Consider the following 13,037-nt stretch of genomic DNA (forward strand, 5'->3'; position numbering starts at 1 on the left):
CATTAATTAAACCAATGGTTAATTAACTATGAAATTCTCCCTAGAACTTAAGCAACTTTAATATTTTATAAGACCCTTCAAGTTGCTGCATTATAAATCATTAAAATATCCCTTTCTCTGTTCTTCGTAGCTCGGCAAATGACTTGATTATTCCTAAACCATCATTTGTAAATTAATTCTTCACAAATGCATATGACAAATTCCCCTACTCTGAAGTCAATCTGCTTGTTTATATATTTTTGTCATTGATATGTAAATCTGAGCCATTAAGTTAGAGAAGTTTTTATTTGGAATTTTGCCCTAAGAAATATGTAGAAATGAGGTACAAACACATCTGAGCAAATATAGTACTGTTTCCATTATAATAATCTGGTTATTATTATTTAACAGGAAAGAAACCAAAGGGGAGACTAGATAACATGAGCATGGCACTCATACAGCTTTGCCAGGAAGCTACACGTCAACTCTCTCCAGGGCTACTCCCTGCAGATCCATGGGAGAAGGGACTGGACAAAGGCAGTTTAGAGGAATGCCCAGTAAGCTGCGGGTGACATGGGAGGGTGCTTGCCTGTCAAGTCACACCTGGGAACAAGTGAGTGGCCAGAATGGGCGTGGTCCCTGGGAGGGCAAGAAGTCTGAGATACATAATCTCCAGAAACATAGGAAGTTCTCTTTCTTGCCCCTCTTGAGACTGGGTGCCAGGGGGAGCATTCTCTCGTATCCACCCACATGGCTCAAGGCCATGTGGACCCCCACAATGGCTCAAGGCCATGTGGACTCCCACAATGGACTGATGAGCTGTGACTAGCCTGATGCTACATCAGACTCTACCATGGAACAGAAACTGGACACTGGCCCTACTTCTAGCTTTGCTAAACCCACAGCTCCCCCTTTTCCAGGACTGGCTTAAGGAAACTGGGTCTTTGACACCCAAGGAATGTAACTCCATGCAAATAAAAATCACTCATTTTCCTGTGTGGGCCTTAGAAAATTCCTTTTCTGAAGATATCACAAGAGCCCCACTCCCACCAGCAATGGAGAAATTTGGCCCACGGATTTCTCCTGCAACAGTACCATCATACAAGTAGAACACTAGCAAGACTGCTTCATTCAACACATTTTCAGAGAGGGTTTCCTATTTTTGGAGCTAGTGGTGCAATAATGATCAGTCACATATGGCCTCTAACTTTGGGCAGATTCGGACTAATTACAAATGCACACATGACTAATTACACTATCGATGAAAAGTGATACGATAAGGAAGTGCAGAGTGCAGTTTGGCCAGGCGCTCGGCTCGGACTTGGAGCTGGCAGAGAAACACTAAGAAATGATTCGATTTGCCAAAAATCAAGTTGAAGCTTTGACCTAAAGGACAAATAGCCAAAAAAAAAAAGGGGGGGGGAAGGACAGGGTGCTCTAAGAAGTCTGAATGGCATGTGCGGTTTCAGAGGGGAGCACGTGTGTGGGAAACTCGGGAGAGCAGGAGGGCTGAAGGGATGAACTTGAACCTGCAGAGGTAAACCAGGAGCAGCAGGCATCACACAGCCAGCCTGCAGGTCAGAAAGAGCTTTCGGGCTGTGGAATGAAGAAGGGATTCCAGCAAGGCCATTTTGAGGCAAGATGGGAAGCTACTGAAGTAAACCAGATGAAAGGAGGATGGCTAGCCAGAGCCAGGGTAAGGGACAGCGGGATGGGGAAAAGCTCTCTCAAGTCAAACATCAGTGCTCGGTGTTAGAAAAATCATCTTCTTATTGGCGGTGCCTATTTTACAAGCCCCTCTTCTGGAAACAGCTTGACAGGACGGAGATTGCACAAATTTGGCTTCCCACATAAAGCTGTTTTGCAATGTCCAGACAACAAGACTATCATCTGCAGGATGACTTTGAATCATGCTTGTTTTTAAAAATATCTGAAACGAGCAACAGATGTTAAAAAGATAATGAAGGCTAAATAATACAGAAATAAAACAGACTGCCCAGCTTGTCCATTTACTCCTGGTTTAAAAAGATCCAGATCAGTATGCATGAGTTCCGAGCAACAGCCAGTGATGAACTCCTGAGATGGGCATGAAGTTACGATTTTCAAGTCAAGCAAATTATAAATGCCTGGAGTCTAAATAATATCATAAACCTATTATCATTAAATGGTAGCGATTTGTAGTGTAAGGTAGAATTGATTTGAATAAGTTAAACATTAAGAAGAATCCTAAATCCAGGGGATTTTGCCATTCTCACCAGGCTATTTCTTCGACAGCAGCTGGAACTTCTATGCTAGTCAAGGGACACTGCAAAAATATCATCATTTCCATGTACTATTTGCCTGGGACTCCGCTCTCATTTGTGGTAGTTCCTAAGAAGTTAGGAGTTATCATTCCTTCTCTTAGTTGAGTTGTTCATTACAATTGACCGATGATTTCTCCCTGTATTTCCTATGAAATAATTATGTATATGGTTAGTTTCATGATGTGATCAGGAAAACATCACTAACCCCCTATCTAGGGACATGTTGCAACGGAAAAAGGTCACTGCCAAATAGCCACTATGAACAATGTGTTAGGAAGCACCGTGGTGCCTGTTCTGTTGTACAAAAAGTAACCAAATCCTTTCCAAGTTGTTTAAGAAGTTGAAATCTTTACCAAATGACCCTGAGGTTTAATGTGACTTCAATAAAAAGTCCAACAGCATTTTTACCGAAATCTGAAAAGTTTATTCTAAAATAGATAAGGAAAAGCAAAGAGCCATCTACATAACCAGAATACTTCTTAAGATCAAGAACAGGGAGGATGGGTTGGCCCCATCAGATATAAAGACTTAGTATGAAGCAAAGTAATTAAGACTGTGATAACCGTAAAGTAATCATTATCGGGGTTTTAACCATCCCCCTCTTTATCTTTAAAGTACTTAATATTGGAATATCTAGCAGGGCTTAGCTCAGGAATTATCTTTTTTTTTTATCCTAACCCGAGGACATTTTTCCACTTTTTGTTCAGAGTGGGAGGGAGAGAGAGGAAGAGAGAGAGAGAGAGAAACATCAATGTGAAAGGGATACATCGAGTGGCTGCCACCCACATGACCAACCAGGGCCGGGGACAAACTGCAACCGAGGTACATGCCCTTAGCGGGAACCGAACCCAGGCCTCTCTGGACATCAAGCCGATGCTCTAACCGCTGAGCCAAACCAGCCAGGGCAGGAATTATCTTTTATAGAACATTCACAAACCCAATAACTTATGAATTCCACCTCTAAATAGAAGCGGAGTAACTCTGCATATGAAGAAGCATACACAAGGACAGGAACAGCACCGGCGTGCAAAACAGTACCAATTTTCATTGACGGAAGGTTGGATAAAGCAATTGTAGGGTAAATCAACTGTGGAAAAAGTAGGACCAACACAAGTACGTGTAATACGTGTGTAGAAAACAGCAAGTGGTGTGAATATTACACAATTCAGCCTCAACCAAAATTGCTTCGTAACACACTCACCAGTATTTGCCTAGTCTTAGCATATTGACAAGTGTTACCACAATATTCTGACACAGGAAATAATTTTATACATGCTTCATGTCAACAAAAAAGCTTTCAGAAAATTCATTTAATTTGACTAAAAGAAATGAACATTTTAAAGATATGTAAAAATTTAAAAATGAAATTATGAATTAAAACATTCATACGTTGTGCAAGATATGTGATATCCTATGATGTTCAATAAGCATATGGAATAAAACATCAAGTGATAGCTCTGTAACATAGCAAGAACACTTTCAATCAAACTAAAATGTAAAACAGCATTTTTTACCCTTACAAGTCAACTTTATCTTTATAGGGTCTCCAGAGTTTTCAGGTAGGTGTTATAGTATTTTTTAAACTTTTGTTGTGTGATAAAAAACTCAAATGACTCCTTCTATTCCCACTCCAAACAAGAACCAAAGAATAAAAATGTAAATACACAATGATATATCTTTTAGTTCCGTTTTTGTTTCTTGAAATATAGCAAATTGCGAGTTATTGCAACTCAAATCCTAAAAATAGATCCAAAATATCATGTAAATTAGCAACTAGTAACCTAAGATTAATAACAAGTTGACTGTCTACTAAAATAGCTAAATTCCCAAAGAATATTCAAAGGTGTATATTCCCATGACCTATACAAATACTAAATAGAATTAAAATAGCTAATATCAAATAATATAATTCTTGAAATAACTATGCATGTGTAGTGCATTTTAGCCAATTTTAAACATAAAAGTATCAACTAGCAAAATAATTAAGAGGTTAATTAGTTTTTAATCAAAAGTTCAGAACAGAATTGCCTTAAATAGCAAGAACCCATATGCACTGAGAATATGGTTCAGAATACTAAAAATCATCTCACTTTTTATGAGTATTTTGGAATGCAGATTACATTAATGTAATTTGAATATAGGCCTTTGTCAATACACTGAAGTAAATGGATAACAAAAAGACAAAAAGGACAGGGGACAGCTGAACGAAGTCCGATACAACATTGGACTTGCTCCAGCTCTGGCTCTTTTGACTAAACAAATGAAAAAATTCATATACCACTAAAATAATCAGTTTCATTGGGTCAGTGGTAGCTACAATCTAAGTTGGTATCTTGCAGAGAATTAAGCAAATATATAATAGATTCAGTATGAGTTATACTGGAAATGCAAGTATTCTTAGCCACAAATGACAAATTCTGCCGATCTTACTCCCATTTTAGGGTTTAGGGAAATAAATATTTTATTGCCTGTCAGATCATGGTTTCAGAGAGAAAAGGATGGAGCTACTACTACCAACACACATATAGAATAGTACTACCCAAAAAACATCATTGCAGCCCACCCAGCCAGTGTTGCTCAGTGGTTGAGCGTAGACCCATGCACCAAGAGGTCGCCGGTTCGACTCCTGGTCAGGACACATGCCCAGGTTGTGGGCCCGATCCCCAGTGTGGGGCATGCAGGAGGCGGCCAATCGATGTTCTCTCTCATTGATGTTTCTATCTCACTCTCCCTTTCTCTTCCTCTCTATCTAAAATCAATTTTAAAAAATCATTGCATATTGAATGTTCCACATTCCAACTGAACCAAAAAATACATTATCCTAATCTAAATATACAGGTGGTCCTTTCCAAACCTCATGAGTAAAGAAAACATATCAGCTTTATTTAGACTCTATCACCAAACACTCCAAGGAATACACTGAAAATTCACTTTGAAATATTTGATTCTTAGAAAGTTGATCTACTGGGTAAATTCTTCACATTCTCTCTATATTCTCCAAGCCTCGGTGAGCTAAGCACCTTATCTGCAGGGTGAGATCTTGAGCAATATGGATTCTAGGAAAAATGTCCAATTCATGAGTGAAAAATAATAGGTGAGGAAGAGGGAGGACCTAAGTAATGAGTCCAGAAAAGTCAAATGGAAGTCAGTCAGCTTCCTGCCCTTTATGGTCCTCTCTTGACAAAATCACAGGTCACTCTCTATTGTGATAACATCTGAAGCAGAAACAGCAAAGTCAGCCGATTTTCATTTGCAGGGGGAAAGAGCTGCTAGCGCTCAGATCCCTGTGGATGACCTCTAGAGAAAGGGATCAGAGGTCTGGATCGCAAGGAAGGCCACACAATATCTGACCCATGTTCAGATCTGCAGTCTTTAATAGGCAATACTAATTCTAAACAGGTGCCTGACAAGACTGCTCATTTTCTTTAAATACCCAAATCTGGACCATCACCCCATCTCTTGCCACCTTTTAAACTAAAGAGGGCAAAATAAAAACAAACCAAAGAATATGAAATGGCTCAAAGCCGGACTACAACACAACATAGGGTAATTTATATTCTGTTCTTTCCAGATATTATTCCGTTAATTTGGCCAGGCAATATATGACTCATTAGATAGTAGAGGAAGGTGTCTTGACCAAAACATCACTATTTAGTCTGTCATTCTGCAGAAACTTCCTCAGCTGAACAGAATCTTTGTCTGGGATGCTGAGGGAAGCCATCCTGTGCGAACCTTAGTGATGCGAACCTTCGAATGGAGTACTGGAAGGAGCTCACTAAACCTTTGAGAAATGTGCCCAGATAAAAAGGCAAAGGACTGGAATTAGTCCGATTAAAAGAAAGCTGAAGAGAAACTTGTATCACTTGATGTATTATAGCCGTTCCTTTTATTTACTTATTTCTTGTCCCTAAGTACCCTAAATACGTCTTACTTATTTCTCATCTCTTGTATAAATACAAGATAAGGTTTGAAGTGAGAAAAGCTGAACAAAGATAAATGAGAGGAGGAAAGATCAGATGAAAACCCAGAGAAGCTAGTACACAAACATGTAAGCTAGAAGATTTACATACTTGTTGGAGGTGGACCACTCACTGTGCTCTGAGCTTTCAGGAAAACAGAATTTAAAAGGTAATGCATCTGGTCGCTATTCATAATGTCCAGAAGATACAAAACCATACAAACAAACCCAAAGAAGAAAACTAATTCTATTATTTCTGTTTCTAAGATACAAGATTCTCACCCCCACCCCACCCCCCCCGCCCCATTCAGGGAGCAGACACTATGCTACCATAACGAGTTTTGTGAGACTATGTTTTTAAAGCCTTCTTCTGTACAGGTTAATGTCATGAGTTCAGTTCAAAAGTAATTTCAAACGGAACTAAAATTATGTAATAGTGTTCCTCTCCACTGAAACTAGACTACCACACTATATATATGAGTGCTTATATACATACACCTTTCACATACAAACACACACATGCACACACTGTACTTTAAGGTATTAGATTAAGAACATGAGAGAAAATTCAGTCAGAAACCAGAAGTCTAGTAGGATGGTGAAATAAACATTTTGAAACTTCTATATATGAATAGGAAGTTTAGTTGGGGATATCACCGACCAGATGCATTATAACAGTTGGGCAGAGCTCTGCATCCTAGTCTCTCACTTTATTTTTTAAATTTATTTTTGTTGTTGAAAGTCTTACAGACATCCCCCATTTTCCCCCCACAACCCCCCTCCACCCAGCCCCCACTGCACCCCAGGCCTTCATCACTCTATTGTCTGTGTCCATGGGTTATGCCTATATGCAGTAAGTTCTTTAAACTATTATTCTATGAAGCCCATCTATATATTCATTTCCATCATATTGATGGAAAAAGTGACAGAGTAAGAGGTAGAAAAACATCTCCCAAGGTGACATTCACATCAACAGTCTAGCTTGAACTATAATTCCACTGAGTTCAGTAACTGTATGCATACCTAGGTGGTCGATGCTGCAGGGGATTCAGAAATGAATTACACAGACAGTGGCCACAAGAACACGTGATGTGGTCTAAGAGAACGTAAGAAAGAGATGCAGAAATGGGAAGGAAAAAATACTCTACAATATCAAGTAGAGTCAAACAAGGGCCTTAAACAAGGCATGGGGTTCTCTGTGGATTCTAAAACAGCGGTCCTTTTGTGAAGGGTGTCACTTGCTATAAGCCTGTAAGAAAAAGTAGAAGATGGATAGATGAAGACGCATTAGGGGAAAAAGAGCAGAAGCAATGGCAAAGAGATAGCCGTACATGATACAAACCCAGGGAGCATCAAGGAGTTCCATTTGGTTAGAGTGTAAAAAAACATAGAAGAGAGAGAGGTGGGGAAGGAGTTTGAGACCATGTGGTCTCGAAGGCCACAGTGAAGAGACAGTATTTAAAGGAAACGGCTCAAGACTTTAGGTCTCATGATCACGATTGCTGATCAATCCATTCATCTGTATGAACATATGTAAACATCTTTTAGAAAGCAAAAACCTGGGACAAAAGGAATTGGAAAGAATCCACATTGTCTACATCTCTGCACAGAATATGATTCTTTCAAAGAAGAAACCCTTTAGAGCAAATGAGTATCTCCTATTACCTTTACTCAAGCACATGCTCCTTGATAAGAACCTGTTTCTAGAGATCACACTTCCCAATTGCACACTGTCCTAACTATAATAATTCAAAATCCCTATGCAGACATCCTTATCTCTGACATAAATGTTCTAGATCACACGGATATCGCAGTCCAAACCTGTCCAGCCTCAGGCTTCAACTTGCCTCTATTCTGTAAAGGAAGAAGATGCTCACATTTCATATTTTAAAAAATTTTGTATGTAGTCACAAGTAATGGTCGTCATTTGTCTAATGATCTGAGCCATGTCTTCTGCTCTAGGTATACATACAAACAGTTAAAAAATTTGTACTAGTGACACTATGTCTCAACAGGGGTACTCTCATAACAAACTCCACAAATTAGTTTCAACCTAAGTTTTGTAATCCCAATGAAAGCAGACAAATAATAGAAAAATATCCAGTGGAGAAACAACTAAAATAAATGTAAATAACCTACTAAAAACAAACAACTTGTGCCTAGAACCTAACAATATTGGCAAGTTTAAAACTCAAAGTTCCTGTGGGTCTTGAACTAGGTATGCTCTCTCTACATAGTGGTAATAAACTTCCTTATTGCATTAAGTCAGATTTCACAGTAATAATCAGATCAAAATCCAACTACATATTTTAGGACGTTTTCCCTTCACTTACATTTTAGAATTTTTCAACACATTAATACATCTTTCTCCTTTGACATTGTTACTAAACTCTTTTTCAATCAGTTTAGCATATAAAAATGGATGTATTATAATATAGAAATGACTTGAGATTTATAAAGTTTAGAATTATTCAAAGTTTATTTTCCTCTAAATATTGGTGTTGAGCAAATACTTTTCAGATATGCATAAAGTACATTCAATCCTAACATTAAATTCATTATACAATAATGAACTTTTAATGAGAGGTATTTTAGAGCTGTATTCTTGGGAATTCCATAATAATTTTTTAATAATCTCCAGCAGCAATGCAAAAGAGGGTATTTACTTTATGCCACTGCACTTATATACCTCAAAAATGTATTAAAAGTGTAAGTATTTTTACATGTAGGGGGTTGAATTAATTTTTAGTTAATTTCCATGAAAACAAAAATATAATAAACTCTCATTATAGTAAATTGCCAATCATCTATAAAAGCTGAAATACTGAAAAATATTGCACATAGAAAAAACAAAATATTGAGGACCATTAATCAGAGATTTGGGGAAAAATAGGAACAGAAGAAAATAGCAGTTTTTCTGCCCTCTGGTGGCAATAAAATCAACTGCAGCATTGCTAAAGTAATGCATAATAAAATACCCCTGTTATGAAATCAGATTTTACCCCACCCCCATGCCAAAATGTCTGTAATAAAAATCCTGATTGCTACATTCCAAATTTCGAGACGGTTGAACTCTTTTTTATGTACTGTTGAACTTTTAGCTAGTCTACAAAGGAAACTATTTTTTCTTCTATTTCATTGCTGTATTTTATACATTCATTAGGCTAGCCATTTAATTTTAGGATTATTTCATAAAACTATGTGTAGACTGATATCCAAAAAAGAAGCTACTTCAGTTTATAACAAGTCTTCAAGTAAATTTATTAAGACATTTAAAACTTTTTTTTTACTCAATCCTATAAATATGGGTTTCTAGAGTAGTTTTCCACCAGAAAATATTGGGTTGGATTATAATAGCTGCACATTGATGTTGAACAATTTCATCACTTTATATTTCCCAAAACAAAGGTTTTTAATTATCTGACCAATTTTAGAGTGAAATGAATTTCATCTTCAACTTAAGAACTTAGAATAATAAGGTTATTGTATATATTCTGTCCTCAGAATTTTATTATTAGTGAAAAAAATTTCAGAAAAAAATAAACATTGCTGACCTTTCTTTTATTTTTTACTGTAAATGCAGTATTTAACTCCCAGTGCCAAAGAAGTTTTCAAATAAACAACTTGGGATGCATTTTGGCACACACACCCCTCTGACCTCCTTTGACAGTAATGAAATTGCTTACATGTTTACAGGCATTTCTTTATTCCATGAATATGTCCATGAAAATTACTGCTGCACCTTTTGAAATAAATATATTGCTTCCTAAAGGGGTGTTATTTTTTTCTTTCACCAATGGAATGTATCAGAGAAATAAACAGAAGGCATGATCTACTGATCTAAATTATCCCTAATCAGGAACAACCTATGTCCGAATATGGAGAACAATTACATGTGACAAAGACAAGTCAATATCCAGGAAATCTGCGTTTTATTCCGTTTTAAAAGTGTGGTCATCATGTTGCCCCTGCCCTCCCAATACACGCACACACCCCTTTCCAACGCGGAATCTGTGCTTTCGCTAAGAATTTACACCTGGGGCAGAAGCAGTGTGTGGGCTGTCTTCTGGGTTTCAGCTTGTCAAATTTCATTCAAGGACCTCCTGCAAGATTCACCTCACCTGGAATCCCCAGGTGCCCCCCACCCCCACTCCCTAGTTTTCTTCCATCTGCCACTTGCATGTCTGACATTTTCAGACCCTTGTGTACTTTCTGAGGAATTACCATCCCCACCCCGGCCCCCGCCCTCCACCCTCAGAATTAAAACAAAACAAACCAACACCTTATTATCCTAAACAAAAATGTTTCCTTTTCTTTTCCCTGCAGGTGTTTTTTTCTTTCTTTCTTTCTCATTTTGCCTCCTCCCTAAGTCCACCCGAGTTCACACATTTCTGCCAAGATCTCTCTGCCTGTTCCTGCACTTTCTTCCTGAGGGGTAGAAATGGGGGACAGGCATCGGTGGGCAGTGGGCAGGGTCCCGGGAGGCAGCCGGACCTCGGGCTCCTCACCGCCTGTCCCGGGCGCCGGCGGCAGGCTGACCGAGGGCAGCACCGCGGCTCCGCGCTGGCCCCGGGGGCGCGGCTCCCGGCTGGACGCGCACCTGGGCTGGAGCAGGCGCCGGGGCAGGAGGCGCCGCCACTGGGAGGGTGAGGAGGCCGGGGCTGCGCGGGGCAATGTCAGGGCACTCGGAGGAACCCTGGCACGCCCAGGCCTGTCTGCAAAGCTGGCCGGCGGAGGATAATGGGGCCAGGGTTTGGTCTCCAGAGGCGTGCCGCCCCACCTCTGCCACCTCCGACGCTCTTCTGCGTCCTGCCACACCTACCCCGTCCCACTTCCAGCACCGCTCAGCCCCAGACGGCGAAAGGGAGCTACGGCGGGGATTGCCCGGAGGAGAAAGGTGCAGCCGCTGGTAATTTTCTCCAGCTGACAGGAGCCCTGCAATCAATCCCCGGCTGCCATCACGTCCTCCACCCACTGCCCCCGTCACGCACTCGCTCAGTTTATCCTGGAAGCAGGGAAGGAGGAGGAGCCGGAGATGAGACAGCCTAGGGATGCCAGATCCTGGGCGAGGTATCCACAGGAGGTTTGCTCTTACACAAGAGCCCTCTCTGGGCGACCTAGGGGAGTCAGTACCATCCCCTGGCGCTCAGGCGAAGCAAACCCGAATACTCAACACCCAGGGTCCCCTCCATCCTTAGCTAGCCAACCCTATTCTCCTCATTTGGGAAGCCCAAGTTTACCCGAAAAGCAACTGCAATAACTGTCCCAGGGGCAGATAGATGATGTGGGGGTAGGTTGGGAATGAGGGTGCCAGAGAGGTCTTCAGCTGCACACAAAATCAACAAGCGAAAGTGCATCTTACCATTGATTTGGTTTCCAGGCTCCCCGTCAGCGAACTGAAACCGGTCCATTAAAAAGTGGCAAAGTAACACAACTCCTGCAGCAGCCAGGTCGGCCCTCGGGAACCTCGCCATGCCGCCGCCGCCACCTCCTCCTCCTACCCGCCAGTCCTTCCCCGGCGCCCGGGCTCACAGTGGGAAAGGGGTCCACGGAGCTTAACGCTGCGGACAGGTCTCCGCCGTACCCCGAGGCCTTTGTAAATTTCGCTGGGATTTCACACCCGGGAGCCGGGAAACGGAAGGGAGTAGCAGCGGCAGCGCAGTCCTCTCCGGACCTCCGGGTCTCTCTTCTCAACTTGCCACAACACTCGCAGCCCTCACCACTGACACAAAACAACAACCGCTGGGAGAAAGACCACTTGCAGCTTGGGCTCACAAACTCTCGCTTCCGCACAGGCAGCACCACCCCGCTGCCTTAGGAGACCCCGCGATGAGCTCCACTGGGTTCAAAACAGATCTAAATCCTCAGACAGCGCGGGTGCCTCCTCCACATCCAAGAGGGCAGTCGGATCCGAAGGAACTTTCCCCTGCCTCGGGATGGCCACCGCGGGAGGTCTGGGTTCGCGGAAAGGGGTTACTGTGGACCGGCGAAACCTCTCCGACAAGTTTTTCTTCTTTTCTTCGCCCAACGCCGGGCGCGCGTCCTTTCTCGCCGCGGGAGGGATGGGCAGCCCCAAAGAGCTGAGCCCTGGGAAGGCTCAGGCTGCAGCAGTCTGAGGTCCGAAGTCAGGGGGGAAAATGTTTTTTAAAAAAAGGAAGAAGAAAGAAATAGGTAGAAAAAGTCAGGCCGAAACCTATTGGGAGAGCGTTCCTCTTGGCTAAGGAGAGGTGGCCCCAAGCCCAGCCAAACCCGGAGTTTGGTGGCGGAGGAGGCGCCGCCGCCACCGCGCTCCCCCGCGCTCCTGCTCCACACTTTGGGGAGGAAAGCAGCTCACAATTTGCCAGAGCAGCCGCTGCACCCTCCTCCCTCCTCCCTCCGCCCTCCCCCTCGCTCCTCCAGCCTTCTCCCACCTTCCTCCCAGAAACCGGCAGCTCGCACCGACCTGTCCAATGGCTGCACTTTCCTCGGGGCTGGCAGAGGAGTCGCCGGGAGATTAAACCCGGGAAGCAGAGCAAGGGGGAGTGAGAGGGTAACTCCAGCCCAGCGTGCCCCCGGCAGCCGGCGGCCCCGAGCGCCGGGAGAGGCGGCGAGGAGGGCGAGCCAGGAGGGGAGTGTCGGTAGGCACGGCCACGCCGCCGGGGCTCCATCCCTGCACCTGGCTCGCCCTCCGGCAGCGGTGCCAGCACCCACCTGGCCCCGGGGTCACCTTCGCGCCGGACTGCGGGGGATCGCGGCCCGCCGAAGGGGTTCTTTCTGGACGCTAAAGGGTTAATCACAGTTCTCCAGTCCTGGGAGAG

At 42.7% G+C, this 13,037-nt stretch overlaps 1 protein-coding gene across 2 annotated transcripts in view; it reads right to left on the reverse strand.

Annotated features, from left to right (window-relative positions):
• Positions 1-12,342, reverse strand: part of PLXDC2 (plexin domain containing 2) — a 418,222-nt gene extending 405,880 nt beyond the window's left edge. For both annotated transcript variants that reach the window (XM_036242142.1, XM_036242135.1), the window contains exon 1: positions 11,603-12,342. In XM_036242142.1, the coding sequence (XP_036098035.1) occupies positions 11,603-11,714 (112 nt within the window). In that variant the 5' untranslated portion in view covers positions 11,715-12,342. The remainder of the gene's footprint in view (positions 1-11,602) is intronic.
• Between the last annotated feature and the right edge of the window lie 695 nt (positions 12,343-13,037).

Source organism: Molossus molossus, unplaced genomic scaffold (assembly GCF_014108415.1).
Source record: "Molossus molossus isolate mMolMol1 unplaced genomic scaffold, mMolMol1.p scaffold_m16_p_1, whole genome shotgun sequence".
Classification (NCBI taxonomy): domain Eukaryota; kingdom Metazoa; phylum Chordata; class Mammalia; order Chiroptera; family Molossidae; genus Molossus; species Molossus molossus.